At 38.1% G+C, this 23,594-nt stretch overlaps 1 protein-coding gene across 1 annotated transcript; it reads right to left on the bottom strand.

Moving 5' to 3' along the window:
* Window positions 1-55: 55 nt before the first annotated feature.
* LOC146381698 (integrin alpha-M-like) lies at window positions 56-22,122 on the bottom strand. The gene is made up of 30 exons (XM_084937801.1): window positions 21,638-22,122; window positions 19,831-19,933; window positions 19,548-19,651; window positions 19,036-19,106; window positions 18,379-18,493; window positions 17,049-17,176; window positions 16,778-16,923; window positions 16,378-16,528; window positions 15,087-15,237; window positions 14,782-14,855; window positions 14,523-14,643; window positions 13,499-13,638; window positions 13,226-13,372; window positions 12,921-13,133; window positions 12,692-12,825; window positions 11,289-11,431; window positions 11,029-11,180; window positions 10,782-10,907; window positions 9,522-9,595; window positions 3,312-3,453; window positions 3,124-3,222; window positions 2,951-3,030; window positions 2,783-2,869; window positions 2,615-2,684; window positions 2,425-2,520; window positions 2,235-2,315; window positions 2,001-2,111; window positions 1,739-1,852; window positions 1,549-1,659; window positions 56-1,363 (listed from the first exon to the last, which is right to left on the bottom strand). Exons 1-30 carry the CDS (start codon window positions 21,672-21,674, stop codon window positions 1,265-1,267), a joined length of 3,420 nt encoding a protein of 1,139 aa, XP_084793927.1. The 5' UTR covers window positions 21,675-22,122; the 3' UTR covers window positions 56-1,264.
* Window positions 22,123-23,594: the final 1,472 nt, after the last annotated feature.

Below are 23,594 nucleotides of genomic sequence, written 5' to 3'. Positions count from 1 at the left end.
TTGGTCTAAATAACCCAAAATGTGATGTCCACATATGTGGACGCCAGGTCCTAGGAGGTTATAAATGCTTTTTGGTAATAAATCTTATACCACTGAAAAGCCTGTTTATTTCCCCAGAAATAGTGCCATTTGTAGAGTTGAGTATGTGGGTTGCGCCGATGAAAAACTTGCCAAATCGTGCTCACCAGGTTGGTCACACACTACTGTGCCATCCCGTTCTTTAACCAGCACTTTGCAAGTCAGCCAGTATGGTTATGTTGGTCACTCTGGCACGAACAGGACTCCCATGCTAATCTCACAAGTGTTCACTGGGATTAAGGTCTAGACTGCAGCCAGGCTACTACATCCTTTCCGCTCCCAAATGTTGAAAGTACCCACTCTGTAGAGGTGAGGATTGTCTTCTTGAGGCTAGAGTTTGGTCCAGTCTTTGGAGATATGGGACTGCCACTGGTTGCAGAATCTCATCTTGATATTTCTCTGCACTGAAATGGCCTCCAGTGATGACAAGCACTGCTTTTTCCAGTGAGGGAGATGCTGCACCACGCTATCACACTGCCTCCACCAGCAATCAGCACAGAGTTCTCATAGCGTTGTCGAAATCTTTTCCATACTTTGATCCTAAGATCCAACTGGTGTAGGCAGAATTTGGACTCATTGCTGAAAACTACGTCCCTCCACGTTTTGATTCTAGTGCACATGTCGCAGATACCAGTGCAAACAGGGCTGATAGTTAATTGCAGGCATGGTAGGCTTCCTGGTAGCCCCATGAGACTAGCTGTGTGCAATCCCTTGCAGATTGCCTGTGTCGGGAGCCATTGACCATGTTGTCCTGCAAACCTTGACTGCAGAGGTGTAGATGAGTGTCTACAGTTCCTAAGTGCTGGCAAGGTGAGAAAACTGTCTTCTTGTGATGTTTTCTTCTTTGCAGCCAGTCTCTGATATCCCCCACTATACGGAAATTGGGCTTAGAATTGGAGATGGTACTGGGGCTCACTCAAAATATTGATGTAGCTTAGTTATGCGGAAAACTAGTTTGAGGTTTCCCTAAAGCACTAAAGCTCTATCCAGATCACTCAAATGTGGCATGCTTGGAGCAGACACCAGCAGACCGTTCCAGCTATAAAAATGCTTTCCCACACTATAAGATTTTTTACCAAGAAGAACTGTTACAACAAAGGGATAATCAACCAAACACAAATGTCCTTACTTGTTTAATTTTTGTTTTAACTTTACAGTAAATGTACAACAACAAATATGAGCTTTGTTACTCTGTTTGGGATTCATTTCCATCAGTTCCCGGTTCCTGATCAGTCTCTGCATTTTCATTCATCATCTGTGAATATTTACTCTTGAAAAACCCAGCCTAGGAGTGCAAGGGGAAAAAATGAAAGTCCAGAGATCATGCATTAGACTTACATTCAAAATTAAAGCAAATAACTACATGAGTAAATATAAACTCTTGAACTTTGTTTAAAAAAATAGACATATTCTCTAAAAACCTTTCACAGCTGTGTGATGAGTTGAAAAAGTGTAAGAAGAGTCTTTCACCTTATACAGGCCAGCAGTGAGTAAAGCCAGAAAAGCCAACCCTCCCAGGGATCCTCCTATAATCTCTTTGGTGAAATTTGTCTGAGGATACACTTCTACCTCGACTATAATCTGAGAGATAAGGTAACAGATTGTGAATGATATTCAAGCTCTTGTGTAACTCAAACAAGAGAAAGTAATGCTAAATCACCTTGCGAACAGGAGGATTGTTGTTAGACACTGATGAAAAGTAGATGTATTGGCTTTGGTCATAATCCACAGTGGCTGTACTGGTCAAGAGGAATTTGGCAGATTGAAGTCCAATCTTAGAAAAAATGAAATGAGTTAAGCCTAAATTAGGTATTGTTTGATTTAACTGTAAAATGGTTATATCTGAAGATTTAATGAAGGTACTCATACATACTCAGGAAAAGTATTAATGAAACAATTTTAAAAAACTATTCTTTAATTACCTGCTCTATCCATCCTGAACTGAGATTGCCAGAGATTTCGTATGTCCTACTCTGCAGTCTTCCCATGAATGTGTTGCACTTGAATACTCTGCACATGGCTACAGAGCAGTCCTGTGGGTGATTTAAAGAAGACTGAATGAAACAAATCTGTGATTCAGTACAATGTTGTGTTTTGAATCTGTACCATGGTTCAGTTTTAACAGGTAGGTAGCAAAAGTATAGACGGATACTTACCACCACTTTATCCTTTTGTATCTGTGGAACAAAATCTTTGACACTTGGTTCTTCATCATTTTCTGTCTGACAGTCTACAATCTGAAATACATTTAAAATAATGTCAGGGTGATTGGTCCTATTTTTACCTCATTCACCCATCACACAGCTAAATCTGACCCATTTTTAGATCTTCTGATACATATATTACCTGTAGGCTGCTCAATACCCAAATCTCTTTTTCACCAAGCTTCACTGGAACCTTGATCACCACAGTGAAATTAAACGCTCTGATATCATTTGTAACCTAAAACATGGGGAGTAAAGAAAAAGCAGTCAAACACTATTATGGTTAAGTCTAATTCACACAGTCATATTTATTATATTTTATTACATTTTACCTTGATTAATTGTTGGACTGGTATCTGCAAATTATTCATCCCAAAAGTGAAATTGCTGTAACTGAAGGAGCTAAACAGATACATTTTAAACATTAAATACCTACTGTGTAAAACAAAATTTGTTACTTTGAAAATAATTTATTTTATAAAGAACAGAACAACACATACTTTTCAAATGTCATGAAAATGCTGTATTTCACATCAATCCATTTCATTTTGTAGATTTCACTTGTTGTAGCGTTCTCCTGATTTCCACTGAAAGAAAGAAGTGAAATGATTTGTACTGTGTCTGTGGGGTTATTGCTTAAATGAGGACCTGTACTAAATGAACAGTACCTGGTGGCATTAGCAGTGATAAAGATCTTCCTCTCTAGTTGAGTGTTTGTTTCGATACCATATGAGACAATGAAGAAAGCCTTGATTGAATTGAAGAAGAGAGATCAGAGTGATTGCTCATTTTGTTAAACTGTGTAGAAGTGAAAAGACAAAATCATACCACAATAACAAACCTTAGTTTTGCTCTTGAAAATTGGCTTGTCAATAGTGCAGTCTGTCCTTCCACGGGATAAACCATCTTCACTGTCCAAGGACTTGCACTCAATTCTTCCCTTTATTAGAAAATAAAATGACTGCCGAATGCATTGGGAGAGCAGCAAATCAATGATGAACTGACACAGACTCGATCCTGACGCATTACCTGCTGAATGGTGAACTTCCTGTAGGAGAGTCCAGCTGGGTATGTGAGAATAATACGGCTGTTGTAGGAGTTTTCCCCTCTGTTCTCCACTGAGACTGTGACATTCAAAAGCTCATCAATGCCCACTTTAACCTCTGAGGATCTGACAGAGGACAAGAATAAAGGAAGAAGAAAACAAGACTGCACTGTGATGCTGAACTTGTAGGAGGCTAAATATAGTATAGCTTTGTGTTGAATACTAACATATTAATATTCAAATCCAAATCCAATTTATTTATATAGCACATTTAAAAACAAAAGGTTTGCCCAAAGTGCTGTACAAAAACACAGTGTAAAACACAAGATAAAACCACTGACACTTACATAAAACATAATAAAACACATAAACTATCAATGTCAACACAACACATACAAATATCCACTCACAACAGTCTGAGCGCTATCGAAAAAAGGTGTGTTTTCAAAAGCGTTTTAAAAACAGGAAACGAAGATGCCTGTCTAATATTTAAAGGCAGCGTATTCCAAAGTTTTGGGGCCATAATTGAAAAGGCTCGCTCTCCTCTGCATTTGAGCCTTGATTTTGGGACAACCAACAGCAGCTGGTCAGCTGATCTGAGGGTCCGTGAAGGAATATAAGGCTGAAGTAACTCGGAAAGGTATGGGGGAGCAAGACCATTAAGGCATTTATAAACCAGTGTTAGGACTTTGAAATTAATTCTGTGATGAACAGGAAGCCAGAGAAGAGAAGACAGGATAGGTGTTACATGATCATGCCTGTGGGTACCAGTTAAGAGGTGGGCAGCAGCATTTTGAACGAGCTGAAGACGAGCAAGAGACCCTTGGCTGACTCCAACATAAAGTGCATTGCAATAGTCAAGCCGTGTTGAAATAAAGGCATGTATTACCTTCTCCATGTCACGTCTTGACAAAACTGGCTTCAGCTTTGCTATTTGCCTCAGCTGGAAAAAGCTTTTTTGCAACACCGAATTAATATGTTTGTTCAATTTAAAATCTGAGTCCATAATGACTCCCAAGTTTGTCACATGCTGCTTGATATAAGACCCTAGCCAACCATAATTTACGAGCGGGTTGCATGAAATAATATTAGGTCTAAATACAATCACCTCCGTTTTACTCTCATTGAAACTCAAAAAGTTCAGAGCCATCCAAGCTTTGACATCTTCAAGGCAGTTTAAAAGGATTTGGATGGAGCCTGGGCCATTTGGTGCTAAAGGCAAATAAATTTGGCAGTCGTCTGCGTAACAGTGAAAGGATATTTCATGTTCTCTATAAATAGACCCCAAAGGGAGCAGGTATAATGAAAAAAGAAGAGGGCCAAGGGTTGAGCCCTGGGGCACCTCACAAGAAAGGGGGGCTGAGGTGGACTCAAAATTTTCAACTTTAACACTTTTCAACTTTTAATGGGGCCATAATGTTTAGGGTCTCAGTACAGGTTTCTTGGAACTGCAATAGCAGCTCATCCAGACTAAGTCCTAAACTAATTTCAGGGTCAATAAAAGCATTTTTTTCTATAAAAGTTGAGGAGAAGAGCGCAGCAGTGGAAGAATTAAAGATTCGGCAGCGCCTGGGTGGAGCGCGAGCTTTAAACTCATACACAAGAGAAATGTCAAATAAAACAGGTTTGTGATCAGAAAACACAGAATCCCCAATTTCCAAATTAAAAACAGATAAACCACACGATAACACCAGGTCAAGAGTGTGCCCCTGCTGGTGTGTAGGGCCTTGTACGGACTGTACAAAGTTAAAAGACTGAATAGGATTTAAAAACTCCTGAGCAAGCAGACCATCAGAGCAACAGACATGAATATTAACATCACCAACTATTAAAATCCGATCATATTTAGGCACAATGTCAGCCAAGAAACATGAAAAGTCATTTAAAACATCTTTGTTAAACTTCGGTGGTCGGTAGATTACCACACACACAACCGGTTGAAGACGTCCCAGTTCAAACATCAACAGTTCAAAACTGGAGGGGGGAACCGGTACATGGAGTTGCTTGCAATTAAAGTTATTTTTAAAAACTGTCAATATTCCTCCTCCTCTGCCCGATATCCTTGGAGCATTTAAAAATGAGCAGTCGGAGGGCAATAGTTCAGAAATGAAGCTAGACTCACCAATTTTCATCCATGTCTCAGTCACAAAAAGGAGATCCAAACCATTTGAAGAAAATAAATCGTTTATGACAAACGTTTTACTTGCTATGGACCAGGCATTTATTAAAGCCATCCTCGTTGGAACTGGAGTCTGGGAAGAAGTTGTCTGTGAAGCCCAAGTTAATGACCGCAAATTCACAAAGTTTATTCCACAACGCCCAAGACGTGAAAAACATTGGTGAGCAGGCTCACGTGCACCCGAGGCTACGACAGGAACCAGACAAGGGGCAACATGATCCAGGAGACGCCTTGAGATGTGATGGAACAGACTATAATCCACTGGAGCAGCCGCTAGAGAAAAAGCAAGGCAGGCTTTAAGCTTCACTAGCCGACCGGCACGTTTACCGCGGCGTCTGCGACGATGCGTCGGAGCAGGAGGAAGTGCTCCACGTAGCAGGTAAGCAGGAACATCAGCCAGGGATGGTGGATACCCTGTTGTTTGTCCTTGCTGATTAGTCAGAAAATATTGAAGATCAAAAAGTTTTTGGCGTTCATATACCAGTTGCGAGTTGATTTGGGTGGCACAAATTGTAAAAAACAAAACAAACAAAAACAAAATTGACAGAGACAGACGGCAAGCCACACACACCGGCGCCATCATGCATCAATATTGGCAGTCAGGAAGCTCCCTATATCATTTTAATTTGCTGTCATTTGCTGGTGATCATAAAACACAAAAAATAACTGATGATGCATTATGAAAAAAGGTATTACCATTAGGGCTGGGTATCGTCACTGATTTCTAGAATCGATTCGATTCCGATTCACAAGGTCCCGAATCGATTTGATCCACGATTCGATTCAATTCAATTTGAATATGGGAAATTTTGCCTCAGACAGTCAGAAATATTGTAATTCAGATCAGAACATTTACATATTTTTGTATCTATAATAAGAAAGCTGACACTCGCAAGACTTTATCAAAGGTGTAAGCATCACAGCAGATGCCTTTGTGTCAAAGTAGCTGAAGATAAAACACAGAAAAACATGAAGGTGATTTTCCTAGCCTGGGATTTTATACAAATATTCTGCAGTACATCAAAAACGAAAGAAAACCATTAATCAACGTATGAACATTACCTCTGAAGTTACAGCGGTTTTATTTGAGACACTGCTGAGCGTTTTCCATTTTGCATAATTGTAAAAGTTTAAATTTGTTCAGTAGCCTGTTGAACGGCAGAAATTAGGTTTTCTTTTCGGAAGTAACTAAAAGGAACAAAAACAGCAGCCGACAGCGCTGTAAACAACGGTAGACTTGTGCGTAACAAGCAAGCGAATAATGCAGAAAACAGAGATTTAGATGGGAAACTGTTCTTGGAGTACAGAGAGAGAGGGGGGGGGAGTGAGAGAGCTGTGCATGAAGTGTGATTTTATCATGGTGGAAGCAAAACAGCAAAAGTAAGAGTGAATTCATGACGATGTTTATGTGAAGTGTAGTTTGGATCTTCTTTCTCTGCTGGTTCAGTCAATATTGTTTGGTGAGTGATGAAACCTGCAGCTTCAGAATCAGCGCAAAAAGGGGCGTAAACGCGGACCCGCCGACGGATCAGAATTGGTGAGCTGTCGGCTTTCAGCCCCGACCCTGCCCGTGCCGTTGGGTGAGAAAAGCGACATCTCGCTGCTTCTGATCCGTCGGCGGGTCCGCGCTTTGTGTTTACGTCTTTGTGCAGAATCCGTGTACCTGCTCTCATTTACTGTTTAGCTGTTTGGTGGTTGTTGAAATTTTGTGAGGTTTAACCTGAGATTCTGGCGTTTTGGGCAAAATAAATTTATATTAAAAAATCGATTCAGGATTTTAATGAATCGATATCACGTTATCAAAGCCAGAATCGATTTTAAATTGATAAATCGATTATCAAAACCCACCCCTAATTACCATCCATTGATTTTCGGACTCTTATCCAGGTTTGGATCATGGAGGCCTCTGTCTAGGCAGAAATGCCCTGAGTTCTTTCTCGCAGCCAGCTCCTTTAGCTCATCCAGTGGGACATCAAAGCATTCCCAGGTCAAATAAGTGCTCTCTAGTAATCTCTAGTAATCAGAATGGATGTCTCTAGGTGTCTTAGTCAGATGCTGACCCACCTCAACTGGTTCATTTCAGTGGAGAGGAGTAGCAGCTCTACTCTGATATCCTCTCAAATTACTCTGCAGAAGTCATTCTCTTTTGGAGAAAGCTAATTTCTGCCGTATTCTTTTTTGGCAATTCCCAGACCTCACAACCATAGGTGATGGGTGGGAAATAGATTTTTTGCTACAACAGACCAGTACAGCATCCACATCACTGCAGTTGCCATGTCAATCCGCCTGTCAATATCCCTCTCCACTGTCCTATTACTTGCCCCTAACACAAAGTGAGCACACCCCCACTGTTTCAGCTGAGGCCCATGGTCTCAGACTTCTGATGTTGATTCTCATTTCATCTGCTTCACACTCAACTGCAAACCACCATAGTGTACACTGGAGGTCATCACCTGATGAGGTCATAAAAGTTGTGAACAGAATTGGTAGCAAAGGACAGTCCTAGAAGAGCTCAATGTTCACCAGGAACCGGTCTGGCATACTACTCTTATGGTTGTACAGGGACTGAATGGCCTGTAACAGTAGCAGCCAAACCAAACCCTCATAAGATTCCCCGAGGGATGCGCATCAATGCCTTCTCCAATAGTTCTCCAAAGCATATGTAGACTGGTTGGACCCATTGGTCCCATTACACTTTCACATAACCTCACTTGGGTCAAGAGCTGGTCCGGTGTTCCATGATTATGAGAACAACTGCATTTTTTTTCCTGGATCCACAGTTCAACTAATAGATGAGCTCTACTTTCCACCTTCCAGGGGAGGCTGAAGAGTGTGGTCCCTTGGAGCATACCCTTCAGCATTAGTTGGGTAGTCCCCAGGAGAGGCATCTTCAACCACCCCATAAAGGGACTTCAAGAAAGCTGGGTACACTGACAGTCAGATGTGTTTTCAAACCCAATGGCGTAGGAAAGCAACCCTCTCATCTAGCTGGAAAAACCAAACCACGGTCATACAAGTATACCCAGCCTTGCTCGTTGCCTTTCACTGATTTCATGTTTCTTTAATAATTGTCAATAAACCAACTTCTCAATGATTTGAGCCATGTTTCTGCCTGTCATGGTTTGTGGGAGCATTGTGCTGGATGTTTCTGGATGGCTCTTCGGTTACACCCTTGGGCAGGGCCACCAGCATCGCACTTGAATTCCATCCACAGGCAATCACAGGAGGACTACATCAACCAGTACGGCCTGCTGCTCCGTTCAGCCACTCTCAGTGGTCCTACCTGCCTGCCCTGCACGCTGGATAACAGTCTCTGTAACTTCATCCCTCTGGATTCTCTCACAAACGTTTTCCCCCTTCGAGCTCCGCGGTCTGGCTCTGACAGTAAGCACGCAGCATCATTATCCTGCTTTGCTCTCTCTCCTCTGCTTCCCTGCAGCTAAGTAATTGTTTCCTCTTCTGTTTCAGGTTTCCCAAGGTCCCAACTTCTCTCCGCACTCACCTCCATATTTGCTCCTGTTTCCTCAGGCCTGAGTTTAACTTTCACTTTCTTAGTTTGCTATTGTTTTCTCACAAAAGAAATAAAATGTATATAGTTCACTGCTAAATTTGTGTTGAGTCTGCTTCTGGGTCCAGTATTCATGACAGTGTCTAAGGTTTAGTGAACCTCAATGCCTTCTTGGGGATTGGTATAATTTTGAAATAAATATTCCCTACCATTGTTGGGTTTGTTTCTTTATTCTTAATATGTGGTGGTGATCTCTCAATCACATACTACCACCATTGTGTGTGTGTGTGAGTAGGTGTGAGTAGGTGTGTGTGTGTGTGTGTGTGTTATCATTGTTGTCTCTTTTATTAGGATAAAATGATGGAGACTAAATATCAAACTGTCCCAAAATATCTATGTGCTTCAAACTTGAAGTTTTAAGTGTGTTTCGAGTGTACAACTTATGAAACCTAGCAAGTGACTAAAAACACAAGAAAAGCTAAATAAAGTTTTGTAATTCTGCCTCACCTGGTGAAGTTGAAATCCACTTTCAGGTTATCAACACATTTGTTGTCAGTTCCACAGTTGATCTCAAACCCTAACTGTGGAAGAGAGTGTGATGTCAAAAACATTTATATTACACATTATTCACAGAATAAATGTAAACGTTTTACAGATGCATCTAGCAAACAATTTGTGTGTTCTACCCAATGCCGGGTGTAAGATAAAGTAAAAAGTAGCCTTATATTTTTCAGTAATGCAGTAATGTAATGTGTTACGGTACTGAATTCAGTAATTACAATTATATTGTTACTTGTGTTTCAAAGTTTTCTTTAGTTATCTGCTGGTTGGTTGGACATAAAGGAAAAAATATCAAAGAAAATTGGTTTTCTTCCTGCGCACTTGTGCTAAAATTAGCTCATTTCAGTTTGTGTGCGGGAGGGAAATAGGTGAGTGATCTACAGTAGAAATATGGATATTACTTTTTTTTTTATTGCACAAGAGGAGAAGACTGCAATGCTAAAATGCAAACTGCATCCAGGACAGAAACAGCAGCTGTTTGCACAGCTAACACTAATTGGATTACTGGAAGCATCTTCGCTGACAGCATGCTAGCAAAAAAACTAGCCAACAGAGGAACGTTAAAGCTGAGCATAGCCCGATCAGGTAAGAAAGGCAGTGATTAGCAGTCGAGCTTGAAGCCTCCATTTCTATCCATTAATGTTTATAAAGGAGAATCACTGTTGCAACCATTTCAAAATCTCTTGTGTTTATATGTAAACACTAAAGGAAAGATCATATGTGTTTTCTCATTGGGATAGGGATTGCATTGGTGTGTCAGACTGTAGCCTAAGATTTATATTATTTACTTATAATTATGAGACAATGCATTTTGGGTCATTTCACGGAGTAACAAGAAAATAATGTAATGATCAGTGTAATAAACTACTTTAGTAATTTTGTAGCATATTGGATTACTCTTAAGAAAAATAACAATTAATTTCTAATACACAACTTTTTTAGAGTAATGACCCCAAATATGTAGCTGTGCCTGCTGTTGGTACTGGGAATAAAGTTCCTAATAATATTCTGGAAAGCAGCTTGCATTTATTGCAGTGGGATTCCACTGCAGTGATGTTGATGCATGTACTTCCAGTACTTCAATTGAAATCTCTCCAGAAGGTATTCTTCAAGTGCATGCCAATAAAAAACACAATTGAGGAAAATAATTTTATAAAGACTGCCCTCAGATATCTGGTTAATAAAGTACCTATAAAGGTTACTTACAGGATGAATGGTTGCTGTGTGAGCCTGCTGGGCAAGGCTTGGTCTGAGATTTGTGTTTGAGGGCAAACCATCAAACTTGAATTTGAGCTCATTGGAAAGTGAATTGAGAGCATCTTCTGGACAGGCCTGCAAGAAGAGATGAGTGCTGAGTTTAGATTCAGTGTTGGATGACTCTTAAAAACAAAATGGAAATCAAAATATATTGTTACACCAAGTTGAACTTTCTAATGTTGTTATTTGGTTTTACCTCAACAAGGAACTTCACAGTTGAGCAATTTTTTCTTATTAAGTCCACAGTAAGTGATCCTGACTGCTCTCGTTTCCCACCAACATATGCTCGGTTGCTTGGAAGTTTGCGAGTGGCATCCAGTGTTAAAGTGTAATTAATCCTTGCTTGAGCTGGAATAAATCAGTGTTTGATTTCAATGCTGTAATTTACATACATTTAGAAAACATTAAATTGCTGGGCAGTGGCTTTGTAGTTCAGAAAAAGCAAGAATGATGAACCTGTGTTGACTGTAGACACTCTGCTCATAGTAAAGCAAATTTTAGCTGTGTTCTCCAGTGGTTTTGAGCAGTCTACATTCTGAGTAGGGATTTGGATTGGGCTGAATGACACCTCAGCTTCAACCATTACTATGGGTCTTGATCTAGAAAGTAGGAAAACACATGTGAACAAGATTTGACTTTTTGTTCTGACCTGAATTAGTAACAAGACTTCACTCTAATCTTTCCTTTGCCCTAACATTTCATATGAACAACTACAGCTCAAACATTTTGAGACATTTAACACCTAATAGTCCTGAAATCTTTTAAATGATAGATGATGATTTATGGAATAATGAATTATAAATCAGGAATGCTTTTTAATGGAATATCTATGTAGGTGTACATCAACATAGACCTATTTCCCATCACCATCACTCTTGTGTGCCAGTGGTGTAACTTCACAGTATTAATGGGTGGAGTAAATGATACCTATTTGATAATGTCAGCAGTGCTGAAACACATGGTATTGTATGAAAACATTTTTGATATTGCATGCATTTCCATTTCTGTATGAACAAAGTTACCGTTTCACACATTTGCTGCTTTTTTTTAAAATCAGCAGAGCATTTTTCATCATGTGGTAAAATAATTTGAAAAAAATGTCTAATCCTTTTGACTCCATAAACTTTTTGCCATGATCCTGTGTTTATATATTTGGACATTTTGATTCTATCTTATTTAATATTCTACAGTTCACTTTACGTTCCTGGTTTTGGCTCTTTTAGTTTTGTTTCTGCTTTGTGTAATATTTGTATTTTGTGGTCTTAGTTTTGTCGTCTAGTCTTTAGGTACCTCTTACCATGCCTCTTACCATGTTTGTTTATCTCTTGTCCCTGTGTTTTATGTTCCCTCCTGTTACCCTGGTCTGTTGTGTCCCCTTGTCAGGTTACTCCCAATCCTAATGTCAAGTTCATGCATCTTAGTCTGTTTCTCAGTGTTGTTACTTCCCCTTTTATTTTGACAGTCTCTTGTCCTGTATACTTCTCATGTGGTGGTAGTGTGTAAGTAGTTTCAGCTGTTCTTCCATCTGTTGCGCATCCTCTCATAATCGCATGTATTTAAGTCCTCAGTCTCCCTTCGATCTTTGTCATGTCATCTCCGTCTGCTGTGTCTGCTCTTTTCTTTTCTTTTGTTCCATGTTCACTCCTAGTCGTTAATTCCAAGTTTCTTAGTCCTAGCTTCCAGTTTATCTTTTGTTTGTTTCTAATGCTTCTAGACAACAGTTTTACCCTCAATCTGTATTTCTTAAAAAAGCATAAATCCCTTATAATGAATGACTCAATCATTGCAAATTAACAACAATGGTGGAATTACCACAGATAACTATAATGCATGACTGGACTATCTGGACTGTGACTTACCTCAGTAAAACAACTTTACCCTTTGAACCCACCGCTAAGTCAGGCAGTTCATCACCACTCTGGTCAAAAGACGACTGACTGATTGACAGGCCAAAGAACTTCAGTCCTGACTGGACCTCAGAGCCAGTAATTCTCTGTGTACATGAAAACATTGTAATTAATTAAGCTGCAGATTGTATATTGATAAATACGTTTAGTCATCTCATGTGAATTCCTCGATGTTGTGTACCTGTGAGTAAGTAGGACTGATTCTTCCTCCTCCTTCACTGTGGAATATGTAGATGCTGCCTTCACCATTATTCTCCAAAGGTGCTCCAACTGCCAAATCCATGAATCCATCTGAGTTTAGATCAGGCAGCACAGCAAGAGAAGAGCCGAACCTTCCTTTGACAGCTGCACGTCCTCTTAGTACTAATGGATCATCAAAATTACACTCCACAAACTAAAAGGAGGAGAGTGAATATTATATGATCATTAGGGAAGTTGACAAATAAACTAATTCATTTAATTGAAGTGGATAAAATTTTGATTTACCAAAACAGTTAGTCTGCAAACATAAACTCTTCCCTCTCTATCAGGCTCCGTGTACATTGGGGCTGATATGAAGATTAGATCAGTGATATCATCGTTATTTATGTCCATGGTACACACCTCTGCCCCGAAATATTCACCAGTCTGATACTGTGTAAGAAACACATTATTGATGAAAATAATCGCATAAAGCCAAATGAAAACAATTTGTATTTAAGAAAGTATTTACTACCAGTTTATAATCCCATTCAGTTTGGTCTTGCTGTAAATGCATACCTGTGATGCCAACGGCTCAATCTTTTGGTTTTCAAAGCTTTCTCTGTTAACAGCGACCAAGGCTCCTCTGTGTTTATATCTTGGAGCACCAACAATTGTCAGGGAACCACTTTGGGTTTTAGCAGTTGCCATGGAGTAACCTAGAATTTAGGTAGGCAAAAAGAGAAGATAGATATAAAATCTTATATACGTATTTGTGTGAAAGAATTACAGCAGAGCTGTGTTTATACATGATTACATGTGTATGAGTTAGGCTACGTTCACACTGCAGGTCTTAATGCTCAATTCCGATTTTTTGATCAAATCCGATTTTTTTGTCTGCTCGTTCACACTACAAATAAAATGCGACAGCAAACGTGCTCTAGTGTGAACGCTCAAAGCGGCCCGCATGCGCAAAACAAGACGCCACACACAACGCGCTCTGTTTAGACCCAGAGCAAACAGTATTGTTTGACTGATGGCCCTTAATATAAAGACTTCGGACTTTACGTTTCCCAATTTTTGCTTTAAGTTATTTTGTTATTTACATAATAATGTAGATAACCTAATAATTATCCTTATTGCTGTTTTAGAGGAGCGGTGCTTCAAAGGATAGTTGCAGATTTCTGTCAGAATCTGCAGATTATACAGTACAAATAAAATGTTCACGTTTCTCCAACATTATCTTCCCAACAGTTTCACTGACGTCTACACTGCATGGCCAGGAAGCGTTCGCGATGTCTTCTCGGGCGCTTCTCCGGAGCTGATAATTGGCGTCTGCCTTGTGTCAGTGACGTAAAAGACAGATTTAATGCAACATGACCGTTCGAACAGCAGTCGCTTTCTAAAACATCGGATATGTATCGGATTCAGTACCAAATACGAAAGTGACCCAGATCAGATTTGAAAATATCGGATTTGTGCCGTTCACACTGTCATACCATGATCGGATATGGGTCGCATAGGGTAAAAAAAATTGGATTTGATGCGCTTTCGCCTGCAGTGTGAACGTAGCCTTAGATTGTTAAAGCTGTAACATTCTTACCAAGATAACTGTCAGGCTCCAAAGACACATCCTCATGTGTTTTCAGCTTGTCCCCTCCAGTTGTGTATTGCACGTAACCTCCCTTCCACTGGTTTGCACCAACAATAGACATTTGAATTCCCTACAATGTAGACAGAAAATACATTTTATATACAATTTATTTTACCTTTAAAATCTGGACTCTTGTTTTTATAAAAAGTGTTTGAATCTCTCTTTCTATGACTAGACTGTCTGGTGAGTTTCAGGTAGTTTTAATTACCTCGGGCACAATAACTGCACTGAATCCCTCTTGAGACATTTCCATTTTCAGAGAGACTCCACCGGTTTGAGATCCTGTAAAAATATAAAATATATAAAGGTTTATTGATAGACACAACACAACGCATTACACCAGTAATTTAGTGTAATGATATCTGTTTATTATAAAGGTGCCTCAGTAGTTATTTTTCATTTCACTAATACTTCGTGAAATCGACCTTTAGCCTCAAGCAATGATACAATAATGCAATGTAACATTTACAGAAATTTTATCAAAGCTTGCTAAATGTTAAATATATAATTTACCTTCAATGGAAAAAATTTTGTCCTGCAAACTCTGCCGGATTATTTCAAGTGCGTTGAAGTTCTGCACTTGAAACACGTGATTGTCTGAGGGAGACGATGCAATGGTGCGTAGTTCTTTTTTTGCTTCAGGCTGAATAAATGCATTCCCCACCTACGGTTTTTTAAAACGTGTTTACATTTTCATGCAAAATTATTTTTCTGATTTTATTAAAACTTTAATACAGTTTAATACAAAGATTAATACAGTCTGTTTAATACAGACATTAATACAATATCCATTATTAATTTAGCTTTTTTATTTATTGAAATTTGAGCATGGTACTGTAATTAGATACCACTCCTGCATATTCAATGATCAGCTGTAAATGCTGGGAGTGTAAATGCAGCTCCTCGTCCAGTTCAATTCAATTTAATTTTATTTATACAGCGCCAAATCATAACAGCCATCGCCTCAAGGCGCTTTATATTGTAAGGAAGACCCTACAATAATACATACAGAGAAAAAACCAACAATCATATGACCCCAGATGAGCAAGCACTTTGGGAAGGAAAAACTCCCTTTTAACAGGAAGAAACCTCCAGCAGAACCAGGCTCAGGAAGGGACGGCTATCTGCCATGCAGATGCAGAGATGTCTATTAACACATAGTGAGTGAGAAAGGTGACTGAAAAAGAAATAATCAATGCATCATGGGAATCCCCAGGAGCCTACATCTGTTGCAGCATAACTAAGGGAGGATTCAGGGTCACCTGATCCAGCCCTAACTATATGCTTTATCAAAAAGCAAAGTATTAAGCCTAATCTTGAAAGTAGGGATAGTGTCTGTCTCTCGAATCCAAACTGGAAGCTGGTTCCACAGAAGAGGGGCCTAAAAACTGAAGGCTCTCCCTCCTATTCAACTTCTCCCAATCTAGGAAGAACAAGTAGGCCTGCAGTGCGAGAGCAAAGTTCTCCAATGGGGTGATATGGTACTATAAGGTCATTAAGATAAGATGGAGCCTGATTATTTAAGACCTTGTTTGTGAGGAGCAGGATTTTGAGTTTAATCCTGGCTATTGTTAACATTAACTATTATTAATGTTAATTTCTCTAATAGAGGAGAAATTAACATTAACAATAGTGTAAAAACAGTGTGATGGTATGGCCCGGGTTTCCATGGTTTCTGTGTAGGTGGCTCATTACTTTGCTCCATATACTGTAGGATCATGTGACTGTAGTCTAATAAATAACCAAAACACATTATTAGTATAAATTTCAACATTATGCAGGTTTAAATAATGGAGGTACTTACCCCAATCGCAAATCGAACAATGTTTTGATTTCCTGCTAGCTGTGCTGCATTTCCCAGGTCATACCGGTCATTAGATTGTCCATCAGTAATTACTATCAAGACTTTCTTCACATCTGGTCTGGAACCTCTTTGTGGTGTGAAAACATTGTTTCTGTCAAATTAAAAATAAACAAATCTAATTTCAACATAAAACATGTTTTTACAGTGCACATTTTGATCATAGAGCAAATTGCATGAATGATTATTATTTTGGCATGCATCCATCTGTTTTGTATTATCGCTCATGGATATTTTAGTATTTTCGCAATTCTTGCATCAGTCAATACAGAAATTATCTGCACAGGAAGTCTGCCCAGTTGATTTAACTGTAGTGCTTCAGTAATATCATTGCAACCCTTACACAACATGTCTGATGGCTCTAGCTGTATGAGTATATCCCCCCAGCTGTGTGATTCCATTGATGTCAGTCTTTAGTGATCCAGATGAGGAAAATTTCTTGAAATAAAAATGAACCCGAGGTAACGAGGAAAACTGGGAAACAGAAAACTGAAGAAAGGGAGAAACAATATAAAAAATATAAAATAGCCCTTTTTTATGGAGATAAATGAAAAGCAGGTGAAACTATTTGTGTCTGTAATACGATATGACTGAAAGGTAGTACAGTGTCTTACCTGTGCATCAACTGACAGAAATGCCTGGATTAGATCTTCCACAAACGTCGTCATTGTTTGAAAATCAGGGACAGATACGCTGCCTGAACCATCCAACAGAAAAGCAATGTCTACTTGTGTCGGGCACACTATCAAAGAGATGAATTGAAATTGATTATTTTAGGTGAATTTTAACATTTTAGCAAATCGACTATGAATACCCACATATTTAGACAATTAGTCTTTTAGAAGAAGAAAGAAAAGAAGAAATTAAGATTAAGAGATTAAATTAGTTTAAATGAGTCTTAAAACTGCTTTACAGAAGCCTAATTTTGTTATTAAGCTAATTTAGTTATTTGTAGCCTTGATTTTTGCATTCAGTTCTAATTACTTGTATTTTCTTCCTGTATTACAGTCGTAGAAACAGCATTGTGTTCAAACTTACAACACTAAAAGAAAGACCCTCTGTACTGTATGTTCTTGTTAGGGTTGGAATTTGTGTTAGTGTGAGCGACAGTAGCCTCATGTTTACGTTGTTCTTATGTAACAGGAATACACCGTGATGTAACACACAGCAACACAAATTCTTTTCTCCAGGAAAACAATAATACATTACTTATTTGCATACGGAGCTTTAAAGAAGTCGTAAGTAGCTTTAGAGGGAAGTAAACTTCTCGGTCTCCTTCTGATTTCTTTCCCCAAAGATCTTGTGTGTCTGTACTAGTCTTCTTGCATTTTGTCATGCATTGCATAACCCAAACAACCAGGCTTAGTTTCCTTTTTGTAATGAATTTGAAATCAAAGGGGGTGTTTTTGTATTTGTTTTTCAAATAACACTTTCATTTTACATGCAGATATGGTTATTTCATTCTGAATAATTGAAGAGACCATCTCAAAAAAATTCTAATCATTAGAATTAAATACATTTTTATGCTGTAGATTTAATCTTGGCTAGCTCAAATTTTACCAGCATTTGTTTCAGTGTTGATGGATTCAGGGTAAATCAGTCCAGAAAAGCTCTTTGGATAAAACTACAATACAATGAATCCAAACAGACAATCTGAAATAAGGCTTAGAGGGGAAAACTGTAAACAAACAAAAAAAGTAATTATCATGAGTAATCACATCTCACACAAACGTAATTTTCTATTTACTGTTTCTGATTAACCCTTAATTGCTGGAATATATAAGGGAAGTCTTGAGACAGTTTCAGTTGATTTGAGATTATACAAGCACAAATATAAATGATTGTAAGACTATGTTCAAGTAAAAATGCAAGAGATTTTTATTAAGGAGGCACTGGGACTCTAATTATTAAGGGCACATTTTCACAAACTCCATTTATTGTTACCGTCTGGAGAAGAAGGTACAGGTGGTCCAAATCTATTAGATCGGTCCATGTGAAAGCACACACCATTGTACATGGTGATACTTTTGCAGTCCCTTGGAATGGTTGGACCACACACCTGAGAGGAGACAAAGGCAAGTTCCCATAAAGTCCCATAAACATCGGTTCATTCCTTATAAAATCAACCAAAACTGGAAAAAAAAAATCTCACACGCTCCAGCAGAATATGTAGATTTTAAAAAATAACTTCAGTCTATTTAAAGCCATTCAAATGTGTCCCTTAATGCTATTACCAAAGTATATGGGGTGTGTAAAAAAATTTTTTGTGCATATATGTTTTTAAATAACATTTTTCCTCAAACCTTTTTAAGTTTTCAGGCTTATAAACACATTTAGTTTTTAATGCAGCTTAAATATGTAAAACTTGAATTAAAAAGAAACACATTTAAATTAAAGAGACAAAATTTTGCATTGACTTCTACTTCATTGAATATGCTGAAGTTATTGTAAACCCTGATTCTGTGAAGGACAGATGAGAGGCACACTGGTTTTTCATGGGATGACCTTCATGCAACAATAACAAGACATATAAGGACAGAGGATGTTGCTCCTCAGTGCTTTTAACAAAGTACTCATAGTGTCTGCAGTTCAGTAACTCACCACAGTGTTTTGTGTCGCAGGATCGCTTTTCATTGTCAGACCAAGAGACATGTTTACTGCAAAATCTGGTGCTGTATTGAAAGTGTATTGAAAATTTAAATATTAATAAAAGGCAATTGAAAGGAAGAAAACAAGACTTAAATCGATGACTGCAAAGAACCATGACTGAAACACTTCCCCATTTGATATGACAAGTGTTAGACATCGAAACTTCTCTCCACTGTAAACCAGGATGTAAAACAGGCAGCTTTAATATCAATGCAAATAGGATTCAGTTTCACTATTGCTTCATTTTAAAGTTTTAAATAATTACAAAAGAAACATTTTAACAATAACATTATTAATAACATTGACTTCTTTGCTTATTTTACTTCATCAAGTCTCAATGTTACTTACTAAGATATTTACTTATTGTGATTTGAGTTAAACAAGTTTCTGTGCTGGCGTCTGTGGGGAATTTCTTTGATGTCAACATGGTTACTGTCAGAGTTTCATCACATTTGGTTACCTACCTTCAATTTGGATATTTTGGCAGTTTGGGGAAGATGTGGTGCAGCTATATACTTTCCCTCTTCCATTTTGTGAATACTGTTCAAGGGGAGCACTGACGAGCAAACTGAGGAAATAAATTCAGACAATGATGAAGTCTAGAGTGCAAACTGTGGTTAAATAAACCCCATATGTTTCCTGTTAAGAACTATTATATCCTTGTTTGTTTATTACTGTGGGCCTTAACAGAAATGATTGTTAAACCTGCAGTTATAGATCGACATAACAATGTATGTTGTGACTTACTCTGATTGTCTTTGAACCACCTGGTACCCAAAACCAGCAGCAGAGTTATTCAGGGCCTTCCAAGCCACGGGATCAATATTGAAACAAAGTGCAGCATTTAACACTGAGAATTAAAGAAGAAAGATCATCTGTAGTTTTATTTAAAGCCACTGTAAAGGATGATAACGTGGTTATATTATCTCTAATTCTAATCACATATGAGGAACTCCATACAGTGTATGTGTTACTTTCATTCCACCTCTTGAATCCAGTCACAGCTTTCCTTAGTTACCACTAGAGAGCACCAAAGTCAGATACTAGATTTGAACATACTGGCAGGTAATTATTCACTTGAAAAACATACTTAAGATTTTATTATGGAATTAGTTTTGTGTCTTCTTATATCTTACTCCATCTGACACTTAAATTAAAGACGTTAAAGATGTCGTTGCTATACTATAGTATGAAAAACTATTAATATACTGTGTACGTTTGCTTATTTTACAGTACTAAAAATTGAACTGCGTAGAGAATTTCACTGGTGTGCATATTCCTCTTTCCTCCTGAACTGTCTGTCAGATTCATCAATACGTGCCACACGCATTCACAAGTAACAAAAAAAGTCTCTGTGGAAGTTGATACTGTGAATGTAAATGCCCAAAGAAGAAATTAAAGTCATTAGCATGTGATTGCTTTGGATACTAAAAATACTACAGAGAACCTAAAATGATTTCTGCTATGACTACTGTCCAGTAAAATCGTGTATTGTTGCGATCCTACAGCTGTCCGGTTGTTTATTTTTGCCACACAAATAAAGCCTTCCTTTTATGGACATGCTAAGAGCAGTCAATACATCACATAGTGCTAACGCTTTTTTGTTTCCTGCTTCATGTCACAGTATTCAACAATGACAGTGTAATGATTTCAAAGTTTTGCAAAACCTATTTTGAAATACATTTCGTAACAGTGGTACGCCCTCCAGTTCTGCTTTTCCTTATTGTCACAAGTTTTTATATTTTTAACATCAGTTAAAGAAAAAAAATGTACTTCTTCACTTGTTTGCTTTTTTTCATATGTGCATTTATATTTTTCAGGTGTATTTTTACATGGATGTGAAGGTATATTAGCGCTCAATTAAAAAATTAAATAAAACAAGCATTAAAAAATAAAAATAAAGAATTTAAAAAATAACCACCTGTAGCAAAGGTGAGTGCAGGGTCATGAATACGTTGGATGGATGAAGTATGACGTCACAGTGGTGTAAAAAGTCCTGTTTTTTGTAGCCCTGCACAAGGTAGTAAGGCAGATATGATAAATTTATTATCTATGGATCTTAAATCCAGTTTCACCATTTTTTTTAATGGTTTATAGTCGAGCGTTTAGTTTGTTTCAGTAAAACTATTTATTAAAGACTTCTTCAATGAGTGAATTTCAACAACAAAAAAATGATGCTATTTACAGCTAGAAGCTAACTGAGCTAATCGCACATTTAATTTGTATTAGCAGAGGCTAAAACGCAAATACAGTAACGACCATCACTAAAGTATTTCTGGATGATATTATTTCACTACATGATTTATAGTCCTTGCTGGTTTTTAATACTAGTTTTTTCATTAAAAATGTTGCTGTCTTGTGTGTATTTAGTAGGAACACTTATAGCTTTAATTTACTTTTCGTTTGTTCAAAGGCCTGTAATGTTTTCAATATTTGGTATCGGCAGATATCCAAATTTATGATATTGGAATCGGTATCGGACATTAAAAAGTGGTATCGTGCCATCTCTAATTATTACAGAGTGAAAAATCAGAAGGCACAAAACTTTTCTTACCTGATGAGAACAGTGTAGCATGAATTATCCAGTCCATTGTGTTAGTCCCATGAAAAATAATTCAGGCGTTTCTTTGGGGGGTTTGTTTTTTGTTGAGAACACACTGAGCAGTTGAGTGTTCTGCTGAAAGTATCACAGCAGTTGCTGAAATCAAAATGCAGAAATCATAGGGTGTGATAACAAAGGTAAGGCAACCATTTAAAGCAATTCTTTGGAAGGAGGAGTCACAATGATGACAGCACTGTCAGTAGTAGACAAAGGTGGCAAAAGTACCAACGTTCCTTGCTTAAATAGAAGTACAGATACTAGTGTTAAAAATAGTCCAGACTTAAATAAAAGTGAAAAAGTACTGGCTCTGAAGTGCACTCAAAGTAGAAAAGTAAAAGTAGCTCCTTGAAGAACATTTCTACCACCTCTTTTTATTGAAATATTGCTAACCGAACCTTATACTGCATGTATGTGATAGAATAGAAACTTTATTTGAGTCTAAACTTTAATTTTAATAAAGGAATTATATTTCACAATAATTTCAGTTGAGAGGGTCAGTAGATTTTCTCAGTGTCCCAGCTGTGATCAGGCTGTGACCTGAATTCAACAAGACGTCCTGGTTGATTTTCATCCTCTACACTAACACCATTTATGCTGTCTTTATATTATACACTATCGGCCCGAGTCTTGCCTTAATCATGTGCTGTGCATCTTGTAGCATGGGGTAACGAGAAGCGATTAACACCTCACGACCAGCTCCCGATCATCAACCGTATGGTCGCAAGAAAATCAAACCTGTTTGAAATCCTGTTGCCCCTCATGAGGGTATCAACGATACCTCTCAGACTGCGCACACACAAACACAGAATGGAAGTGAAACAGACGGAGTAGCACGGCAGTGCAGCATGTGATTTGGACACAAGCGATGGAGGCACAACTTGTAGAACATTAGCAAGCTCATCCGAGCCTTTTCGATGTGGCCTCACAAAATTATCACAGCCGCAACAACCATGAAAAAGATGGACATTGCTGCTCAATTGCAGCTGCCTGGTCAATGTTTTTCAAAGTTGATGGTGGTGTGTGTGTCTGTGTGAGTGAAAGACAGAGAAGGAGAGCGAGAGACAGATTTTGTGTTATAAACTTCATATTATCACTTCATGTTATAGACGCAGTGTGAGCACTCAGGTCGCATCAGAGCATTGGGCTGTATAGTGTGAGACCCTGCATCATGACCAACAAACTTGTAACCCCTGCAATTCAATCGTACAGTTTGAGCAGGAGCTGACTAACGCGACTGAAAAAATCGAACAGTGTATGCCCAGCTTAATTCTGACCTTTCATTTGTTCCTGTTTAGGCTCAAATTGGTTTGATGTGTCAAGGCCCACAGTGACATGAAATAATAACTCTCCTCAAATGCATCAAACCTAAAGTAACGAGCCCGTTTTGACGTAAGGAGTAGAAAGCACAGATATTTGTTTAAAAACGCTGGGAGTAAAAGTCAAAAAGTTGTCAGAAAAATAAATACTCAAGTACAGAAATGAATTATGTGTACTTCATTATTTCCCACCTCTAGTAGTAGATATTATGCTGCATGTTTTAAAATGTGATTAATTTAATACTGCCTAGATTTCAAAATTTTCTTAATACTCAAGAATTTGGAAAATTGTAATTTCATTCTTTAGGATGATAGTCCAGGCTCTGATGCTTTAAGAATAAAGATATATAATACAAGACTTGATCTGTGTTTTGTAATACAAGTTGAGAAAGAGCACAGAGGTTAGAGGGGCCACTACCCTCTTACACATTGAGACCTTTCTTCCTTCTTTTTTCTAGTCTTGTAAGATGCATCAGTCTAACCTGGCTGCTAAGACTTGTGATGGCCAGGTCAAATATTTTTAGCATATTATTTCTCAATGTAAGATTGCAATTGCTGAACCACACCTTTCTTTGAGTACAGCTAGTTTGATA

The sequence above is a fragment of the Perissodus microlepis genome, chromosome 8 (genome assembly GCF_051167445.1).
Source record: "Perissodus microlepis isolate ML-2025 ecotype Zambia chromosome 8, ASM5116744v1, whole genome shotgun sequence".
In the NCBI taxonomy this organism is placed as follows: domain Eukaryota; kingdom Metazoa; phylum Chordata; class Actinopteri; order Cichliformes; family Cichlidae; genus Perissodus; species Perissodus microlepis.
The sequence above is the reverse complement of the archived record's forward strand: the minus strand, read 5'-3'. Positions and strand labels throughout refer to the sequence as shown.

Coding starts and splice junctions, on each gene's coding strand:
- LOC146381698 (XM_084937801.1), bottom strand. CDS start 21,674: ATGGACTGGATAATTCATGCTACACTGTTCTCATCAG. Junction 18,494..19,035: donor CTGCGACACAAAACACTGTG/GTGAGTTACTGA, acceptor GTCTCCTCTCAG/GTGTGTGGTCCAACCATTCC. Junction 1,660..1,738: donor ACAATCCTCCTGTTCGCAAG/GTGATTTAGCAT, acceptor CTTATCTCTCAG/ATTATAGTCGAGGTAGAAGT.